The sequence below is a fragment of the Caloenas nicobarica genome, chromosome 10 (assembly GCF_036013445.1).
Source record: "Caloenas nicobarica isolate bCalNic1 chromosome 10, bCalNic1.hap1, whole genome shotgun sequence".
NCBI classification, from domain to species: domain Eukaryota; kingdom Metazoa; phylum Chordata; class Aves; order Columbiformes; family Columbidae; genus Caloenas; species Caloenas nicobarica.
Window position 1 is genome coordinate 4,181,194 of NC_088254.1, and position 21,457 is coordinate 4,202,650.

Here is a 21,457-nt window from a genome sequence, read left to right on the forward strand (position 1 = left end):
TTTGTAACTGCTTTGTGAGCTTGGAGTAGACACGGAAGATTCCACTATGTGGGCAGAGCAAAGCGTGGAAACTTTTCGAAAGAAATCGTACATAGCAGAGCTGAAAACCAGTAGGATTGCTTTCCTTAAAGCAATTAATACTAAAGAGAAAACTCATTAAGCATGAGGGGTAAGATATGGGTTTGCTGTTGTACAGAGGGGTCTGCCACATTTTTGCTCAGGAATTCAAATTATATTGATTTTAAATCTGCACAATGTGCTTTTTATTTTTTTTTAAGAAGAAAATGAAGAATTATTTATATTGTTTTAATTGTCATCACTAAAAATGCTTCACACACACTAAATACTACAGCTACACAATGCGGGATAAGAAGCAGTACTACCTGAGAACACAATTCCTGGCTCCCTGTTTGGGTTCAGAGAGCAAAGCCATCACCAGACGTGCCTTACGGGACCTGGCTCTCCCTTTCAGGTATCAGTAATGCTACACAATGATGTGCTACACCCTTCAAACAAGTAAGTATAATAAACAGTTTACTTGAAGAGATACAGCCCAACGTACTGGTCTACCTCATCACCCCCAGTTCTCCTAAAAGGCTCTGCCTACCACATGCACAAATCTTTCAGCAGGAAATACCTCTGCCAGCAACTACCAAGCTCACGATAACTCTTTCTCCCACATCCCCGACTTACTTGATTTCGGTACTCCATTGTTTAAGCGAGAAATTGATGGCACTTGGATGGACTGGTGCAGGTTGGGAAGCTGCTTGTTCCCCCACCAGGTCTGTAGGAGAAGTCTCCACAGCTAGAATATTTCTAGCTCTCTCTGCTGAAGCATTTTGACTTAGGGTACTCACATCTATCAAAAAAAAAAAAAAAGAGAGAGAAGGAGAGAAAAAGAAAAATAGGCAAAACTTTCAGTAAGTAAAAGAATAGTGGCTACATAAAGTCATATACTGCTAAGTCTGCTCGTAACATAGTTAGGGTTTTATTTTAAATTGCAACATAACTTTACAAAATGCTCTGTCTGAATGAACTTTAAAAATAGTAAAGTGTTTTCCTCAGTGAACTCCCACTGCAGCCACATACTTCTGATAACAGGACTCACAAACGTTATTTCATGAGTGATTTACAATCTCAATTAGCCAATATTGATTCACCTAGCTTAAGCAGCTATAAAGACACAAAATTAAAGTGGATTAATTATAACTCAGGAACGGGGTCATAAAAATACCGTGACCCAGCTTTCAGGGTGTGCTTCATCCTAAAAGTGACATGCGCTGTAGACCCTGTGGTATATACGGTACCTCAGTGTTCCCATTCCCCTGGAGAGCTTGCTTTCTCCTTCACCCCTCCTCCAGCAGCAATAGGAAATGCAGAGTATGGAATACACTATGAATAGCAAAAGCTTTATAGAGAAGCATAAGGTGGCCTTCTACAAAAGCCCTGAACGGATGAGTTAAAAACAAGCCCAAATGTAATTTTCAGACTCTTCTCCATATCATTCACAAAGTACTGAAATGGATCAAAACATTTTGAGAACACACTCAGACTTGATTCAGCAGTTACATTGGTAAGTAACACACTGGACGGGTTTCTGACTTAAGTTATTCTCTGCAGGAAGGGAAAAACCCTGAGAAATCACAATACCCTGTTTTATCACTGGTGAGCCTTTCAGTCTTTGTTCTGAAGATTACTTGGCAGCAGCAGCGAGATCATCTTCAAGCGAGCTGTACCCTCCAATTACTCAGCACATGCTTACTTTATTTAGCCCATATTGAAGATTAGAAGTAGAGAGACAAAACATTTTGTGATAGCAAATATAGAAGATCATTGAGGCTACAAATCCCTTAAACCCTTGAAAATGGTATCTGAAACAGACGTATATCATGTCATCTTTCTAATGTAAGTACAAACTACAAACTACACTGCCTTGACTTATTTTATGAACAGTGCTGATAGAAACTTCTTCAGTGCCTTGTCAGACAAACTAAATTCCAAATTCTTCTGGACCCTGGCTGTTTGAGTTGAACAAAATTCAGCCAAGATACATCAGATAAAAACTAATTTTTTTTGTCAGATTCACTGTCTAAAAGAGGAAAAATAACACACTGTCTAAAAGGGGAAAGATAACAGAATAGGTTTCAACTAAAACAATAAAAACACCTCCTCCTCCAAAAAAAGAACCCTGCACCAAAAACTGACAGGCATCCAAAACCAGGCTGGAATACTAACATTCTGCTTTCATACTTAGAGCTTGTTTCATCTTCTACCTGCAGGATTTGACATGACTACATTGTACCTGACGCCCTGCTTACACCAGCCAGCTGGTCAGTCAGAGGTCTGGACTGCACAGCAGATACAGCTCAACAATGCGGTTTAACTGCGGGCTGGCCCTGCAAGGGACGGGTCTGCTCAGCCCATGTGTTTTATCTTGATATGCCTTGCACTGGCTTTAATAACAGTCATAAAAAAATAAATAAATCACATCGGCTTGCTGATCCAGAACACCCCTAGCAATTGACAAAGACAGGAAAATATCAGATTGGTGTTCTAAAGTGACTGGATTACGATTGCTAGATCTGATGCAACACAGGAGTGAGGGAAGAGTATCTACACAGTCCGCAGTGATAGCAGGTTCACTTCACATTGTACCTAAGCTCTGGGGGAAGTAGCACAAACAAGAACAAACAGAGATTTGGGGCCAAGCTGTATATTATAGTTGACCTGATCCAACACTTTGCTGCCAAAAGAGGGCAGTCCTGCCTACTACTTTACTCTGCCTTCCCATTCTTGGCCACTATGCCTTGATCCCTCGCTTCCATGAGCTCTGGAAGCCACCTGATTGCATAGTAAATATATTCCACTCATCAATCTAGCAGGGGAAAAAAAAAAAAAAATCGAAACAAAACAAAACAAACGCGCACACAACCACACACATCCTTTTGGCGTTTTTTTTGCTAACTTTTGAACTCAACCAACTAAGCACTGGGTCAGACAGACGCCACAAAATGCAAAATGGTAGACTACATAGCAGGGAATGAGAGGCTAAAAACAGAAAGGCAAAGCTTTGAAAGAGCAAAATCCTTTTCCCCTTTCCAGCACCTGCAAGCTGTTAGATCTTTGCACACCAACACACTTATTCTTGCAGCATATGGTTTGAGAACCTGCTAACCAGATCCTCTGCTGCCAGAAAGGTGGTCTCAAAACATCCCAGTTTGCATTCCTGACAATTCTGGTGGGCTAATCCTGGCACTCAGCTGTCCCTGCAGCAAACCGCTTTGGGAAACTACACTGGGCAAAAACTAACATGAAGAAAAAGAGGTTTCCTGCCAGTCGCACTCCCTGCACCAGCGTAAGGAGGGGTGAGACCAGCACCAGTGCCAGATCAAGGCAGAGAGCTGTACATTTCTCTACGTAGCGACTCGCTCCTGGGCTGGTGCAGCCGAAACACTGAGCTGAGCCCCTGCAGAAGCACACGCTCCCGAGGCAGCTGTGGGTGAGCAAGCAGCCACCAGCAGATCAGTCTTCAACGAAAGCAGTGAAGTGGGTTAGAGGCCGATTCTGCAGCCTGGGATCTGCGCTGGGGCCGGGGAGAGAAGGGCAGGGAGGAGCATGGCTCAACATTTCTGGTTACACAGTATGAGCAAATTGAAGTCAACAAAACATGCAATCTGTTGATGAAATACGTCTAACCTCCAGGCTCTCTTTAAACCCAAGAGAGCTTTACTAACATGTCTAATTTGGCACAGAACAGGGTTTTACTCAGTCTTATTTATGGATAACAGAAATCAGCAAGGAATCCACTTCTGTAATGATTTGGCAATAAAACAATTCAGAAGTGCCTGAGCAACGTAGTAAAAAACACAGAATAACTTTATATAATACACTGATACATTTTTATAACTGGCCCTAGTCTAAAAATCACATTTTGCTTGGCTAAAAGTGTTACAGAAACTGAGTTTCACTTACGTAGCATCAGCATAAACTCTCTTTCAGTTTTGAAAGGCAGAATATTTTTATCACAGTCAGACAGATCCACCAGACCACACTTCTTCAGAGACAAAGTACAGTCATTCAGAATACAAAATATAGAATCAAAGAATCATTTTGGTTGCAAGAGACCCTCGAGATCATCAAGTCCAACCACTATACACCTGTTCCCATTAAAAACTGGGGTTCACATCTCAGGATACTTAAGCTTTTGAGATATTGCAACCACTAAAATCCAGCTAGTCTAACCTACACTGTACTTTGCCACTTAATGAAACCTAGTCGTAGGACTACTCCATTTTACTTCATTTCTAAAAATCTGGTTTTAAAGAAATCAACACGTTTCCTAAAAGGTATGAAATCTCACACAAAATTACCTTTATGTTAAGTAACTTTAACATCGTCAACATACGCCAAGCTTACACAGAGTCACCTGATAACAAGATGCAAAAATATAAACCTCATAAGACTGTTCTCCATCCCAGCGCTATGCCTTGAACTCACTAACAGTGACTAGAAACATGCATTCTGTTTTTACTCAAATTTTCAACCTACCAGGATTGTCTTTGGCAACAAGACCTTTGGAAAAGTCACTTGGTGTAGGGGAAGTTCGGCTGTCCCTTTTTGCCGCGTCGAGGTTGTTGCAATATTCCCACCTCTTCTGCTGGAGTTCCTGGAGCCAGTACGTCATATCCTGACGAGTCGCAGCCTACAACACAAAACCCAGAGATCACTGCAAGTCTGTAGCCTATGAATACAGTAATTCCAAATGCAATTTAAAAAGTTCAGTCCGGATAATTAGCCGACCAGCAAGGTATCACCGCCCAAAAGCAATATGATTTAAAAGAAATAACCGCCTGTGTCCTCAGTGCATCTTGTGCACATTTACACATTCCTGACTTTCACACCAAATCCAGTTTCCATTAGAAGCAGTCACACGCATTTTTTTCTCCCATTTTACGCTCAAATATTAGAAAAGGCAGCAGCATCTTTTATTTTACATGCAAAGAGTTGCTTAAATATATAACTCTGAATCTGTATTATGGGAAAAAACGTCCCATACACACTCAGGAAGACTCTCATTTTCTTTTCTACTTGCTTGATTACCATCAGAAACCAACAAATTAACAACGTGCTGTAATGCCTCCTACTTTAATGACTAAATCTACATACTGTATTGCTTGATGATCCCATTAGCTAACTATCTTCTGTACAAAGGTTGTATTTAAAACAAACCTACATGAATATTTAATCTACAAACCTACAGTCATTAACATGAGCAGGCAATAAGTAAGCAAGAATTCAAACATCTTCGAGCTTCAGAATCACAGCTGTAAGAGTCATTTCAAAGTGTGTCAAATGACAATCTACAATAATCAACAGGGAACTAAGTGACAGTAACTGACGTTGCTCTTGGAAAAGTCATTTTTATTCCAACATACACGCTCAGCCACTAGTCCAGAACAAGCAGCTGGCACTAGAACGTGGTGTGTTTGGGAACAAAAGGGTGACACTTGTGAACAGATGCTCACCTAAGTCCTTTGGGTGTAAGCACCCAGAGCACTTACCTCTTAGCCAGCTTTTTCCCTCCCTTCTCCCAAAGCGCTTGGTGGTATTACCAATGAAAAACTCTCATTACTTGGGCAAATGGCTATGTTTGCTCTTTAAAGACAACTTAATTTCAAAGAGTTCCGTGTTCTGTTTATCACACCTGCAGAGGGTACCTGCGCAGGGCATGGCTGTAATAAAGTGAAGAGCAACCAGCGACACACATTTCCTTACAAAGGAGGTGCAGTAAGTGCCGCACAAAGCACATACACAGCACACAGACTTGTCTTCATTTTTGAGATGAGAAGGCTTTTGGTCTAGTCAAGCTGGCAATCCATTTCCCACCACATTTTGACCCCGAAAGCAGCTAATTACAGGACAGAGCATAAGCAGTACGGCAAACAGGAACTGATGCTTCCCCAGGGTGCTCCCTCTGGCTCAGCAATCTTCATGTTTAACAATCAGAGAGAGATTTTTATTTTACAGTTTGGCTTTTTGTACCCACATGAGCTTTCACATCCACAACACCCTAAGACAAACATCTCCAAAGCACTGTGCAAGGAAATTAGTCAGAAAACTGACAATTATTCCTGGAGCTGCTGCTCCAGTTCCAATCTGTACATCATACAAAGGAGACATAATATACATAAATCAAGTAAACATTCAAAAATCAAATCAATCAGTGAAATAAACCAAAGAGTGGTCCAAGAGGACACTGCAGGTTCACTTTTCTCAGTTGGTAAAGATATGAGAGAATGACCTTTCTAATCTGAAAAGGAAATTAGTTTCATATATTTACTCTCCCTTTCTCACAGGAAACTGCAGGAAAACACTTCCCTCATAAAATAGACATGGGAAAAGGATAGTTTAGAAGTGTCTATGAGGTTTCTCGGAAAGTGTCGAAGAACTGGACACTGGGAAACATCGATCCACACAGCCATGACCGGCAGTTTTGGAATGACCACAGCGGCAGGCTTGAAGTCTGCAGACTTCAGTCACTTTTTGCAAAGAGTAAATGTCCCCCGCTTCTATTTGTAGCACAAAAGTATTTCCTCTGGAGTTTATCCAGTGGCAAGTCTTCATTTCTGGTAAATCTGAGAGCCTACCTTCCCTTTAGCTAGACCTGCCCCCAGGCCTTGTAAAGCAGCGTTTTACTGTGCTCCAGCAGAAGCCACCAAGAATTCAGAGTTTCCACTAGCATGGGGTGCAGGGCTTACGTGGTTCTCTTTGCTACCACAACACAGCTCATGAGTCAACCTCAGTTATACCTACAATTAAGTTCTGCCCATGACCAGTTCAACTTAATGAGCCTTTTTCACAATTTGTCCCATTACTCTTTCCCCAACAGTCTTTAGAAAACCATTAATTGATTTTATTGGAGTTGCTCCTCCTTGTTGCTTTTAAATTCCCAGTTGCACTGGTTCCCTGCTGAGCGGCACATCCGCATCCTCACTTTACACGTGATGTCGTCGTTATGCATTGGGTCAGTTTGTAGTTATGATCCTTCAGTGTAAGAGTAAAGCAAAGCAATATAAGTTTCTCACTCCCCTATTTTAAGTAGTGTTCCCAAGAATCACTCGATACCCTGCTGTTGCACCCACCCATTACTTTGCCTTCTTTCCTTCCCATACACGGTCTTGCTTCTGTTTCCCACTCCCTTTGAACAGTTTCTGCTATGTAGGCATCTTAATTATTTAATCTACAAGCAAAAGAGTATCCTGAGAATCTGTTCATTTTCGTTTAAACAAAATTAATCTTTGAAGCTTGTTGTTTGAAATGGAGGGGTTTTTTTTTAAACCACACCTAGAATATTTTAAGTCTCCCTCCTTCCCTACTCCTAAACAAAAGACAAAATGGAAAACATTTTCTTAACTCACTTTACCTGTCAAAGAAAAGAACACTTCTATGCTTGCTCCATTTCTCATGACTTCTCTTAAGTATTTGGCTACTGCTCACCATGAGAGACAGAACATTTTACTACATACAGCATCAATCAGATTTCACCAAAAAATCTAATTTGTACTAAACTATTGCATGGCTCTGCAGCAAGAAAGAACTTCAGCTAGTCACATTTTAACTAAGGCATTTCCATGAGAAGAAAAACTACCATAAATGTCATCTGAACCAGTGCAAGATAAGGAATTATTATTGCAAACTTAGAGGCAACAGTAGCAACAAACGACGCTGTAAGTGGAGAGACTCACAGTGCTACGTATTTTTCAACATAAACGATGGAAAGTTATTGTTTACTTAAAACCATGCCCCTGTATTGTCCCACTAAGGATGCTGCAGGAACTGCCACCTTCCGATGCACACAGGACAGAAACACAAGAATCATTTGGGGAAAACAAGCACCCACTGGCATCCTCTACCTGGAGCCAGTGCTGGAACACGGCTGCCAATAGCAAACACTTTCAGGAAGAGTCCAAGGAAATGCAACAAGCAGATGTGCCATTTGGAGGAAACTCATGAAAATTCTTGCCACAATCCTTTTCTGAACACAAACTCTCGCTCAAGCTTTTTTGTAAAAGGCAACATCACCAGAAAGTTTGCATTTCTGAAGATTTACTAATCCTGCTGCGCTCAAACAGCAAATTTGGAGCCAGACAGCTTTTTCTGGAGGGCAGCCCAATTTTTAATTAAAGTGTTGTAATCACTAACCAATAAAAGAAGAACAACAACAAAAGAAAGGATCAGCTCAGAAAACAAATCACCTTCACTGCCGAGCTTCCCTCCAAGCTGAGTCGGGCTCTAATCGTGTTCGGTCCTAAGGCAAGATTACTTAAACTCAAGCACCCCATTATTAATCACTGCCACATCCTTACAAGATTAGTGACAAATGAGAGTAAAAGCTCCTAAATCTGATTTCAGCAAGTTTGGTGTCCAGTACTTTCAAGGATCTGGGCTCCCAAATCTGCCGTGTCTGGAACGCTCACTGCTTGGCCAATAAGCCAGAAAAGGTTTTTTCTTTAAGGAGTCTGTGCAACTTCTGTTCCACTCGCAATTCACCACTATTCACAAACACAATCTATTCATAAAGTACACAGTTTGCTCGGCTTCTTTACCTCAAGTGATGGTACCTGTTATATATTTTAAATCAAAAAGCTTTTTACACACGCTTAGCTTCTTCTAATGTACTTTAAGTGTTGGAAGTATACAGAAAAGTCACAATCATACAAGTGTGAGGTTGGTTATCTACATTTCTAAATTACGAACAATTTGCTTTGTTTACTGTAAAGGCTACAGTATATTTTTTCCTGAAATTGTTCTTGAACTGAGAAATAAACCCCAAGTATGTCACGCAGTCCTCTGCTCCCATTAAATGACACAGACTGAGCAGCCCAGATGATGAAATCATTACATTAACAAAAAACGGAGGCATTATGAAGAAATAATGCATTCCTCAACAGCACCATCATTCCAATCTGGAATTCTAATTGCTTATTTCTTATTGCTCTTCTCAGCTTATAATGCTGAATAGGAAAGAGCAGATCATGAGATCTGGAAATTTTGACCAGGCTGCAAATTGAGGAAAACAAGGCATGTGAGTTACAGGGTCAAGACTGCATTTGACTTGACTTTATTCCTCGTGCTCTGTGTGTAATGTTTTCTTGATAGATTAAATCACATTTGATTTCAGCAGACGCTGGGTCGGTCAGTGGGGAGGGCGGCGGGGGGGGTAGTTGCATTTTTTTGTTGTTTGGTTGGGGATTTTTAGTGTTGATTTGGTTTGGTTAGGGTTTTTTGTGGGGGGTGTTGTGTTTTGTTTTGGTTTTGTTGTTTTTTGGGGTTTTTTTCATTTAACATCTTGAATTCAATCTTAATTCTATTTCTACTTAATTTGGCCGAAAGATGTTTTAAAGGCCTTAAAGCACAATCGCATTGGGTAGAAGGAAATTAATTCCAGCTGCAAAAGCCTTATGCCTTGGTGAGTCACACAGAAGGCCAGTCAGTCCTGCAATATCCCTCAAGATTATCATTAATTCTTTATTTATTACACAAACACCTCTAATGTAATAGCACTTTTACAGACAGAGTTGGCCACTGTAGGGCAAGCATCGTAACAATATGAGAAGTAGAAGATAATATTTTTTTTTGCTGCTAATAACAGAAATGACCTTGACTTCCTTAACTGGCTCCTTTTCTCAACCCCCATAAGGGAAGCATGAAGAGAACTCCAATCCATGCAGGTTCTTTCCTAGAGAGCGTAGGAATAAAATGAATACACAACGTACAGAACAGTAACACCACAGACTAAGATTCCAAAAAACACCCATGAAAAGGAAACCCTCTGTTCCTTATGCTTGTGCATCAGTATTGACCATGATTTGTATCTTCATGACTGCAGAAAACACCCGAGGCTGCTGCTAGAGCACTGTTTGACGCACCAGTAACTTATTACACAGCCAACAAAGGCTCTCGTATTGAAAAAAGAATCCTCGAAACAAAACATAGATTACGGATTTTCCTGGAGATTCCTACATAAAAATCACTAGATACTAATTAAAACCAAACCTCAAACTATCAAAAAATCGAAGCTTACACCAAGCCTGCAGTTTTAATTTCTGTAACGTAAAAACTCAGGCTAAAATGGCAAATTCTTGGAAAGTGAAAAAAACTTTTGATTACAGCTATACAAAGAAAAACATACTTTTTACACTCGACTGCATGCAAGACCACTGATTACACTGCTTTTCCTTAACCACATATAGTTAAAATCATGATCATATTAGTTTTCCAGTTAAATAACTTGCTTATGTAGCAATGTATGTTAACGATTCCTTATTTTGACAGACAGTTACGTTTATCGAACCAGAATATTGAAGAGCTTTATACGATCATGTTCTAGAACCTCGGCGTTTATTATTGCTCAAAACTCCGCTGTTAAGTAAGAGTACAAGAAAGATCTTTTCCAATATTCAATAAGAAGTTTACTTTAATAACTTTAAGGATTGTACTTAATATTTAAGTATCTTGCTAAAAAATAACACAGCTCACATGACAACTCGCACTCAATGCACAAGAACACTCCTTGTGGGAAATAGGTGCCTTAATAGCAATCAAAAATAATGGACAGTCTATTGAGTGGAAATGGTTTCCTTGGGTTTTTTTCCTGGCCATGACAATAAAAGCAAGATATGTAAACCAATCCTAACATTTACTTCTCGCCCCACGCAAGCCTGAGTCCCTGCACAGACAACGTGATAAGCAGCCTCTGCTCCTATCAGGAAACAATTCTCCCTCCTCCTCTTCCTTCCTCCCAGAGCAGACTAGATGAAGACTTCTGCTACACACCAGCTTTTCAATATAAACACCCCAAGAGTGAAACCCAACCGCTCCCTCTCGGCTGCCAACCCCACAAGCCACCGCATCTCCTTGGAAATCTTGTTTCCACCCGGGCGTTGCCACAGAACCTTCTCAGTCCTGCTGCAGCGGGAACAACCTTCCTCCCCCTCAGAAAAGCACTTTAAAAACAACATTACGGGGAGGCGGGGGGGGGGGGAGAAAATGAACCGCTAGGGATAGCCTAGTATCTACTCTACGTTTGCGCAATAACACTTTTCGACTTAAAAAACCAACCCCGGAACCGCAGCGGAGGGCGGCCCGGCTTTGGGGAGGGGGCCGGGCCCCCCGGGCCTACCTTGAGCACGGCCACGGCCCCGCCGGGACTGTGCACCTCGAACGCGGCGGCCTCGTCCCCCGCGGCGGCGCCGGCCTCGGGCTGGTGGTAGCTGAAGCAAGCGGAGGCGATGTCGAGGTGCCCGAGGGGCAGCGCCTCCTGCGGCCCCTTGAAGTAGTAGAGGTAGCAGCGGCGGGGGTCGAACACGAACCAGCGGCTGCGGAAGCCGCGCAGGGGGCCCTTGCCCGACAGCTTCTGCAGGTACCCGCAGAGCTTGGGGGCGCCGGGGCCGGGCTGCTCCCCCGCCGGGCCGCCGCCGGCGCCCGCCGCGCCGTCCTCCCCCTCCGAGCCCGCCGCCGGCATCGCCTCGCCCCGCCGCGGACGCAGCCTCGCCCGCCGCGCAGGACCCGCCTCGGCCCGCGCCGCCTCACGGGACTTGTAGTGCGGCCGCCGCGGCGCGGCGCGGCCCGGCCCCTCCCGCCGCCGGGCCCCGAACCCCCGCCCCGGGCACAGCCGGAGGGCCGGGCCCGTCCCGCCCCCGCCGCCCAGCGCCGCCCCGCGGGACGGCGAGGACAGAGACCCCGAGCGGGGCCGCCGCCTCCGCGGGGCCCTTCTCCGGGAAATCGGCAGCGCGGGCGCTGCTGACGTGGAAAGGCACCTACCGGGGACACGTCGGGCCGCCGCCCGCGCTGCCGCTGCAGCGGCCCGGGCTGCGCTGCCGCTCGTGTGACCGCATTGAAAAGTATTTTCCGAATCGTGGCCTACGCCACAATCAGATTAAAACCCTTCTCTTGTTGGGAACTGGGTTATTGCTCGTTTGCAGCCTCCCGTTCTGAACCGCGCCTCCGCCCCGGAGCCTGCCCGACCTTGCAGCGATAACCAGAGCCACACAGCACCGAACCCTCTCCCCGCAGGGTTTGATCCTACTTACCAAACCCTTGCTGCTCTGCCTGCTGAGGGGAGTTTAAAAATCGCTCCCAAATCCTCCCGTTTATGGGAAAAATTATGGAGCATGCAGGCAGCAACGGGTAAAAAGCTACAGCTTGCAGGGTTTAGACTTGTGAACGGCTACAGGCCAAGCTGTTCATGTTTTTATGTTTCACTGAAACATCTAGCACATCTTGGACTCTAGTGAACTTCTAGTGTTAATAATAGAGAACATCTGCAACAGAAATCTCCACTGCGAATAGATCGAGCTGCCACGGGGAGGTACACATCATTTCACATAATTTCTCCTTGTGTTTGGGACACAGTACGTGCCTGTTTGCATTAAACATGCCTAAAGCTCTGGGTACAAACAGAGAAAAACAGTCTGATGTGGCATACCAATCCAAAAATGGGAGGAGACAATTCCATGTGTAACAACATTCAGCTTTTCCTTCTCGACCTTAAACACAGCACAAAGGTTTGCTGTCAAAATAGTTGTTGCAATGGTTGGAGCTGATGTTTGCAATGGTGTTTTTATTAGTATTATGCTATTTATGAGCCAAGTTTCACTGAATTCTGACAGTTTGGAAATTCAAGTTATCCAGAAATCCTAAATTCCCCAGAGCTTCTCACTCTGCCCTCATTTTTAAATGTCTTGATTAATTTCTCAACAAGAAGTAACTGCCTCATCTGCCAGACAATATTTTCATTCTATGTTAACGGAGGTAAAGGATATAAAGCACCTGAGTATTCAGTGTGGTTGTCCATGGGTTCCACTCTGATGTTGACATAAGGGATTGCAGAATTCTTGAGTCCTTCCCTCCGGATATCACCTACTGATAAGAAATGTGTCGAGTGAGGAAACAGCCAGTGTTCTGTTAACAGACAAACCTGAGTGATTTGTTATACAAACTGAGGTGTGGAAGTTATCTCCCCAGGCAGCTCACATGGCTTGAAGTGCAATCCACTGAAAGATTAAGTATTGCAAACTAAGGCTAGACAGGTTTTTAAATTTTTTTAAATTGTTGTTGTTTGTTTGTTTCAGACTAGAATGACTGATAGTGCTTTGCTAAAATTTGAGGCTTTGTTAGTAAATGTGGAAAGTGAGAAGGGCTGATCCTGCTTAAACAACAGGTCAAAAACATTTCCTCCATATATCCTGCTCGGTTATTTTCTTCTCCAAATACAAAGTGTTCTTGGTCTCCTGGTAGCATCCTACTCTTTCTTGGCAAGTGTCACTTGCCAGAACATGAGCTACCCAAGGAAAACCCTGATTCTCTTTAGAAGCTGCCAGTTCCTTATCTCAGTCATGTAGACAAGTCTAAGTGCCCCAGCATTTGTCAGTGATGTGTTACACTATCTCATCAGTTCAGCGAAGCCTGGCCTTGTTGTTGTGCTGAGCGCCCATGACTCCTACTGGCTGTCAATAATTGCACCTCCCAGCGAATCACAGAATCAACTCCTAAATCCTCAAAACTTTTGCTATCAGTACTTCTCTTTTTAAATTTTCTGTTCAGCTTCCTTACAGCACTCAAAGTGGGAGAATCCCCTAATTTCACAGCTGATTCATGTAAACAGAAAGTTCCCCTTCTTGGGAAATAAGTTCCTTATTTCATGTATGCCCTTTTTTTCACAAACAGATGCAGATGTGGGCTGATAAAGAACTTATGTCTAAGTTGCTGTGGTGAATATAAGTGCAAACAATGATTTCCCTTTACCTGCTTCTTCCTTTCATGTTTTCATGTCCAGAACGCGCAGATGATATGGGTGACATTCTGTTGTTAGTGAATGTCTAGAAAAGAAATACGAGTAGCATGTCAGAAGACAAGATCTCCCTCCTGCCCAGAGGTGAGGGCCAGTGAAGGTTTCAGTCTGCATAACCATAGTGCAACAGTCAAGTAAATTTTACACGTAGCCAAACAGCGGTTATGCTCCCAAAAGAACCACAAGGCTTGTCAAACGTGAAAATATTTGAAATGCCCTTTTTTCCTGCTGTGTTTTTCTCTCCTAAAAATTAATTAATATTTTAGTAGTAGCACTTTCAGCTGAACAAGGCCATCTGCTATGCATAAAAAATAAAACTGTACTTACTCTGAAAAATGAGAGACTGGTCTAACTCATTCCAATTGTAATGGTTTTCTCTTACGATGAATATAAGCATTGACAGTTCTTGAACAAGTTCATATTTTATCCTAAAAAAAAGGTAAATATGCAAGAAAAAGAGAGAGTCTGTCCTTAGATACAGAGGTGGTGTATATGCCAAGCTCGTGCTGTCCTGTTTACTGAAGTGCAGGGAGCACCAATAAATTAGAGCCAGCACACCTGTAATGGTGCTTTTGGTTAAAGTGAGACTATAGCTCCAAAATTAGAACGGCTGAGACTGTAAACTGCTTCCTTTCACAAAACAGAAAGCAAAAATGACTTTATTTCTTGTCTGATATCTTCTGAGATCTAGGGTTTCACTTAGAGATGAAAGCCAGAATTTTTCAGAGCTCGCACTAAACATCTACTGGTTTTTGTTTTCCAGAGCAATGGAACTACAGACAACTGTCCCCCTCAAACCCTCTCGCACACGGCATCAGCCCAAACCTGCATGCTGAGATAGAGGCGTAACAGTTACTTTTACTCTATTTTAACAAATACTTGGCAGGTTCTTGCAGAATGTTATCTGTGACTGTCACTGCCCATATAAATACTGTCACTCAGCTATAGCCTGATTATGCATAGTAGTTGCATGTAATATTGCACCACATTATTTCAAACACTGAATGGTTTTGCCCTACTATTAATTAAATTATTTGGATGTCAGGAACCAAAAACTTTCGTAAGCTTTTTTTTACCAGAGACAAACAGGCAAAATAATTCTCCAAATTACTGTTTCTGATGCAGTCTGACAAGTCATTCTGTGTTTCCTTATATGCAAACAAGTCAGCCAAAGAATTCCATGGTCTATATGTTTTAACTGATAGGCAATGTCTCATATTCTTTCCATTCTCCAGTATTATTCTTTAAACACTAGATGGTGCTGCTTTTCTGTTTCACATTTGCCATTTGTGTTCCACTCTCAAAATGGAAAAGAAAAGATACAAACCGTAAATAAGCAGGGAAGCTTATCTGTAGTTTCTGATTCAGCAGGAAGACCTAATTTAACTTCAGCTGTCTCATATGAAACCAGCAGAATATGTGACATTAAATGCATTGTTCTTACTTTTTTGTTGCACTGCATCTTATCAAGAACTCTTCACTATGAAAAAGCAGCAATTATACAATTCAGTGAATGGCAGCATTGATTTCTAGTTACACATCTGGGATCTGACTTGTAAAGATATCCAGGCAAGTTGGTAGCCATGTAGAGGAGAGTGAGTCAAATTAGACCCCTTCTGAATAGAAAAGCAGGAACTACTTAACTGTAGCAACAAACTGGGCAATCCGTATGCACATAATTGTTGGCTTGTCAGCATTCGTGTAGATGCAGCCTGGCTGGAGGGCTGCACAGAGCCTGACAGGAATGCTGACGAGGATGAGCAGGAGAACTTAGAGTACTGTTGTAGAGACAAAAAGATGAATGGCCAAGAGATATAAACGCAGATGATCACACAATCAATAAAACACTATTTCAGCTGCTTACAGTGGAACTTAGTCCCATGTGTATACTTGATTCCCAGTGGAGTATATGTACGTATAATGGGGACTTACGGAAATGTCTAGTAAAAAGAAGATCAGAGGAGACCATAGAATAGACTTTAACAAAAATCTTCATAAAATACTTTTTTGTGTGTAATTGTTTTATATTACATTAGATATAACGAGAATGAGGCAAGATCCAGTGGGATAGAATGGATCACAAAAGTTTTATATCCGCTGTCTCACAGAGTGAGAAATAACCAAGTGAAGGGCTGCTTAAGGTTACCTTTATTCCCTGTACAGCAGCTTAAGTGATGCTGGGCTGAAGAGTTTAACGGTGAACTCAGAACATTCACTTTTGGGATGCTCAAAATCACTTTTCATAGTCAGCCAGATTTTCTTGGAACAGGAAAGGAGATGTTGGAGGATGATCCTGCAAAGTATGAACCAAGACAGAAAACAAAAGACAATTAATGTTGGAGTCCGTAATTCATAAATGTTCCTGTGGTCAGCAGTCTACCGTTGCACTATCAGAGGGAGGACGGGGATTTCTTTGGGATTAGATGGTCAAATCAGAGAGGTGGACTAGTAAACAGGAAGACAAACTAATCTTGAGCTGCAGGGATTCCTTGCCTTGCTTTATATAAATTGTAACATTCTGCCCAGGGTACTAGTTCATAACAGAATTGCAAAATGCATAAAAGAAGTCCTCAGACTGCATACTTGAGTCACCAGATTAGCAAAGTTTCTAGTGCACAAGACAAGCTACCTTGCATAGAACCAAAAAGAGGAAAAGAGGGGACAGGAAAAAGTGTATCAGTACTGTACAAATACATGGATGTTTGTGCTTGCATTTATCTACAGCATTTAGTGGAGTAGTTTTTTTACGATTACTTGCTCCTATTTAGATCAGAAGGACAATTTTAAGGTGTAGAAACATACTATAGGTCTACTGGGTTATATATTTGTCTGTCAATCTCACCTTGCTGAATAATCTACCAATAGATGGTATTATTTAGATAACAGTTCTGCAGCCCAGTGTTTTATGATATCACATCTCATTAACATTAGAGATTTTCATGTTTTCCTGTTAAGAGTTTACAAGCTCATTTTGCCAGGTGCAGTAGCCGATACGAACATTTGCACGACCCACCTGCACTAGCAGAGGTGGCACAGAACTATTCTGACTCACGGTAACGCTATCACGATGTGTGACCTCAAAGCTTTTAACTATTCTCTAATCCAAGCTATGCCCAAAAGTTGTTCTTGCTTTCTGCACAACATTTCAGAGGCCCAGCCAGTTTTCTCACCTGTCAATCACACTGTGACCCTTTTCCTGACTTTCTAACTCATTTCGTAGTACACCATATCCTGGCTGACACCTTTTCATTCTGTTGACTGCAACCACAAAACTGCGTTTCTTGAGTAGCTCCTGAGCTTCCCTCATCCCACATGTAGAAGCTGTTGATCACTTCCCTCCATTTAAATCCTAACAGAAAGCTCTCTGAAGACAGAACAGTTCATAGCCAAGGCTTAGTGCTGATGTGAGAGCGTGAAAGTCATGGGTATATTGAGAAACCTTCGCTGTCTCATTCCAGTGGATTTGCCCAGGCAGCTACAAGCCCTGACAGTCCCTTCCCCTGTGTGCCTCAGTGGACGATTCAGTATTAGCTTGTTGCTATGACTTACACACAGACCTGAGTGGCAACAACACCCACTGTTGTAATCCTTATCCAGGCGTGCTTTCCTTATTTCTTACCATTTTATCTTCGCTTTGAATGTCCGTCTCATAGAAAGCTCAGACTCATCTCCCCAGTCTTTGGATATTTAACTGAGGCTTAAAGCTGCAGTTGCAAGTTCGGGAAATCCACACACCGAATGCATGTTGCAAGTGAAAAGTGTACTTGCCCCAGCTTCCACCTAGCATCAACGGCAAAACAGCAGTTATTGATGGAGAGGGAGCAAATAATGCAGTGCTTAACTTCAGTGGGATGGATTCCAGCCTAAATGCCTTGAACAGGAATTTTTCTTTGGATACGGACTATGAAGTGCTTAACATACTTATATGTATTAGTTAAAAGTTCCAACAAACAGTCGCACCAGCTCTTTGCTTTCTTCAAATCCTTTTCATTCCTAACTTCATCACAGGTGCATTCACCCCTTTTCAAGAAGTAAATCAAATATTCTAGTGAAGGGTAAATGTATTTGTCAAAGCTGAACAGGATAAAAAAAACCCCTAAAGATGGTAAACTGAAAGACACTTACATGTGCTTTAAACATGTGCTATAACTGATATAACCTTATCTAAAAATAGGCAGATTTAGCCAGACTATTTGGTCTAGAATCCAGGCTGCATTCATTACAAGAAAACAATTTTGCAAGAAATCTCTCTTGCTATTTGTTTCTGCTCAAGACAAACATTACCAGAGCAGCTTTTCCTGTGGTTTTCTGTTTTGGAACTTCTCTGGCTTTGGATAAAGACAGGAAGCACATGGAAAACTGAGGAAATACAGATTCAAGAGTCAGTCACAATATTCAAGTATGGAGCCAAACCAACCCCAAGTCCTTTCTAACTAAGACAGACATCAAATAATAGTATTATCTAAGAAAATGTGAAGGGGAAATTATCCCATCATACCCAGACAGCTGCTCTCCTGTACCCTATTTTGCTAGCAATATATGTCAAATTTTCAATTACATTAAACCACTGGCTTACCTGCCAGTAACAAACACTTGTTCTTGACCCTGCTACAGTAGTGTCCATGGAAATTTTGCATAAGTCTGGAAAAGAGATCTGTGAAAATATACAAAGTACACATGATTGGGAAGGGGGAAATGTTAGTTTCAGAATTGCTCCAAATTGCTCCAAAACTGCTTCAGTTTATTGAAGGCAAATGTCTTCCATTCTCCCCACCTCAAATCCTAATTGCCCTTTGCAGCATTACCTTTTATTAAAACCAACACTAGCAGATGTAAAACAGCAAGTGCTTGTGTGCAGAATACACAATGGGAATGCAAAACTACTAACACATACCCTCTAGGGTTCTCCGGTTTTCCTTGTCATAAAAGAGGATTGAAACTTTTTAAAGAGAAAGCAGAACTGAGAAATCTGCTGAGGCTTTTTGCTGGTATTTTACTCCAAGGTATGGTTCGTTGTTATTTCTCTGTTCAGAAATCCTTAAGGTATTGCTAAAGATATTTGCAGTTACAGGTGAATAAATGAGTTAAAGAAGAAATAAAACCAAAAAAAGGACCAATTTGGGGGAAGAAGTCAAACCTTGTGGCTCATTCTCCTCTTAATTACGCAAATCTTACAGCAGACAAAAGCCAGGACTTAAAGCAGAATTACTTTTTTTTTTAATCAAGAAAAGGCTCTTTCTCAGTATTTAGACTCTCACCTGTGCTTTCCGGAGGACTCTGCACACAAACTGTACTTCTTATTCCTGTTCAATAATGGACAAAATACAACCCTTCATAATAAAGACATTTGCAACCTCACACGCACACTTAAAAAAAAGTTGGCGCCATAGCTGTTTGGGCTCATCTTCGGTAGGATTTTGACCAAAATATCTTACATCTTCTTGCACTCTGCATTTTTGCAATACAACTGTATTGAAGACAGAAATCCAATGAAGAGGCGTTTCTGCTCTCTAGATCCCAAAGCAGTGGGAGTGTTCCAGAAGTGCTTTTAGCTGTTTCCATGCTGTTCAGTTTGATTTCACTGACCATGTGCATTCAAAGAAGCATCAGGCCAATATTCCATTCTCAGTGGTTAACAACATTTGACTACAACTTTTTCTGTTTTTAAATAAATTCTTTTTATCAGCTCATTATGCTTATAGATGAAAGATGCAACACAGTTAAATCATAAATCTCTGCCATACATCACAGGCGATTATAAATCAAAGCTGACAATAAAACCCCAAACTTCTATTGTGAGCCAACAAAACCCATTAAACTAAAACAAAAAAGGGATCTAAATTATTTCATGAATTCAAGAAAAGAAGAAACATGCAGCTACCAACAGTACCACAGTGTCACAATTAGCAGAAATACTAAAAAGAAGGATGATATTAAATAGAAAGCAAATCCCATTCACAAAAAAGAAATCAGCCATGAATCTTGATTTAAAATTATCACCACAACCACATTTTCCTCCTGTTCCTATAATGGATTTCTAAGCTAAAAAAGAGTTTAGAAATTGGCTGCCTCAGCAGTCATAGAGGTGATTGAAAGTCCTCCTTAGGGGCAGAGTAAATCAGTAGATGACCAGGGAAGTGTCCTTGAGCCTCTTCCCTTCTGCACACAATACTTCATTTTCCTCATTTTTTTAGCGGGACATTGTCAGACATAAAAAGGAGATTAATTACAATCAAATCCCTTTTATTTATAAATTATTACATTCAATAGCAGTAGAGGACTACCAATTCAAAAATTCCACCTGCTTTATAATTTAAGGTAAATAGGACAGGGAAAGGCAGGAGGTTCTGTAGGTTTCAAAACCCAGGTCACTGAATCAAGATGCTTGGGTTTCATCACAGGATTCATTACCCCCTCAGTTTCATCTTACTAAGTCATGATTTTTACAGGCTCTTTTCACACAATAGGCTTAATTTTCCCTGCACACCCTAACTTTTCTCTGCACTTGTATACCCAAGGTTAATACAACAAAGTCTTCTACCAGTTCTCTGCTGAAAATGAGCAAAAATTAAGAAATCATGAGAATATCCCATAAATAGGTCACTAACTGGTATGCTCTTTAACAAAACTATACTTTTCAATACATGGAATGCAGTGGACTCTATTTCTACAGCTGTCTGAAAAAGAATAAGCCCCAAACTTCTTGGCAGACCTGAGAGATTTGAAGCCAAACCTCTGGCACTACATTAGTTCTCTGCCTAGCATAAAATACACAAGAAAGATTCCCAAATGCACCTTCAAATGATACACTGACATTTTTGAAGGGATATAACACATCCCAAGTTTCTTCCTAGGAGGAGTTTGGTTGAAATACGAAGATGCTGTTTCAAATATTCACTCTGGCTTTACCACAATTTGTTTTATGAAATGCTTATGCATCATGTTGAGGCCAGTGGTGTTTAGTGGTAAGCCTGCAGCCGCTTCTTGTACGAGATGTACTCATTTCAAGCAAACAAATGCGAGGGAATGTTGGCTGAGTTCACTGTGCGGTTTTACAGGAAACAGCAACACAGCGCAAACTCAGATGCCTGTGTTCTTTATGACACCTCAAATATTCTATGTTTAGATCAGTAAAGCAGGAACATTCAAACAAAATGTGTAAGGCACAGATGATGTCTCTAAGGAAGATTGTTTGCATTTTTCACTGGTCTCAGATTAACTATTCCTGTTTTAATAAATCAAAGGGACATCCTAGAGATAACGGTGCTGTTTAGCACAAGTAGCATGGTGCCAGATCCTCAGTGCAAAGCAGCAGATGCTCTGATGTCTGCCTCAAAACAGCAATTTAAGCTGGCATGATTTAGCTAGCTGCACACTTAAAGAGGAAGGTGAGGATATATAAAAACCTATACCTTTATTGAGGAATGAATCCACTTCTGATGAAAGGCGTGGATGAAGGCTGTTCACCAGAGATGGATAAACACACCCATTCCTTGTTGTCCCAAAGTGCCCCTTCTGCCTGCTGTCCCCTGGCCTCAGGCAGGCGCGGAACCGGCGTCTGTTCGCTGTGGGATGGAAAAGGTTCCTCTCTCTGTGCTCCACCAG

The 21,457-nt window shown here is 41.7% G+C and overlaps 1 protein-coding gene across 1 annotated transcript in view; it reads right to left on the reverse strand.

Annotated features, from left to right (window-relative positions):
• The window catches only part of TBC1D2B (TBC1 domain family member 2B), a 29,694-nt gene extending 18,129 nt beyond the window's left edge, over positions 1-11,565 (reverse strand). Inside the window, exons 1-3 of the mRNA XM_065641819.1 lie at positions 11,183-11,565; positions 4,549-4,702; positions 694-859 (exon numbers count right to left, since the gene is read on the reverse strand). Coding sequence (XP_065497891.1) covers positions 694-859; positions 4,549-4,702; positions 11,183-11,524 — 662 coding nt within the window. The 5' untranslated portion in view covers positions 11,525-11,565. The remainder of the gene's footprint in view (positions 1-693; positions 860-4,548; positions 4,703-11,182) is intronic.
• Between the last annotated feature and the right edge of the window lie 9,892 nt (positions 11,566-21,457).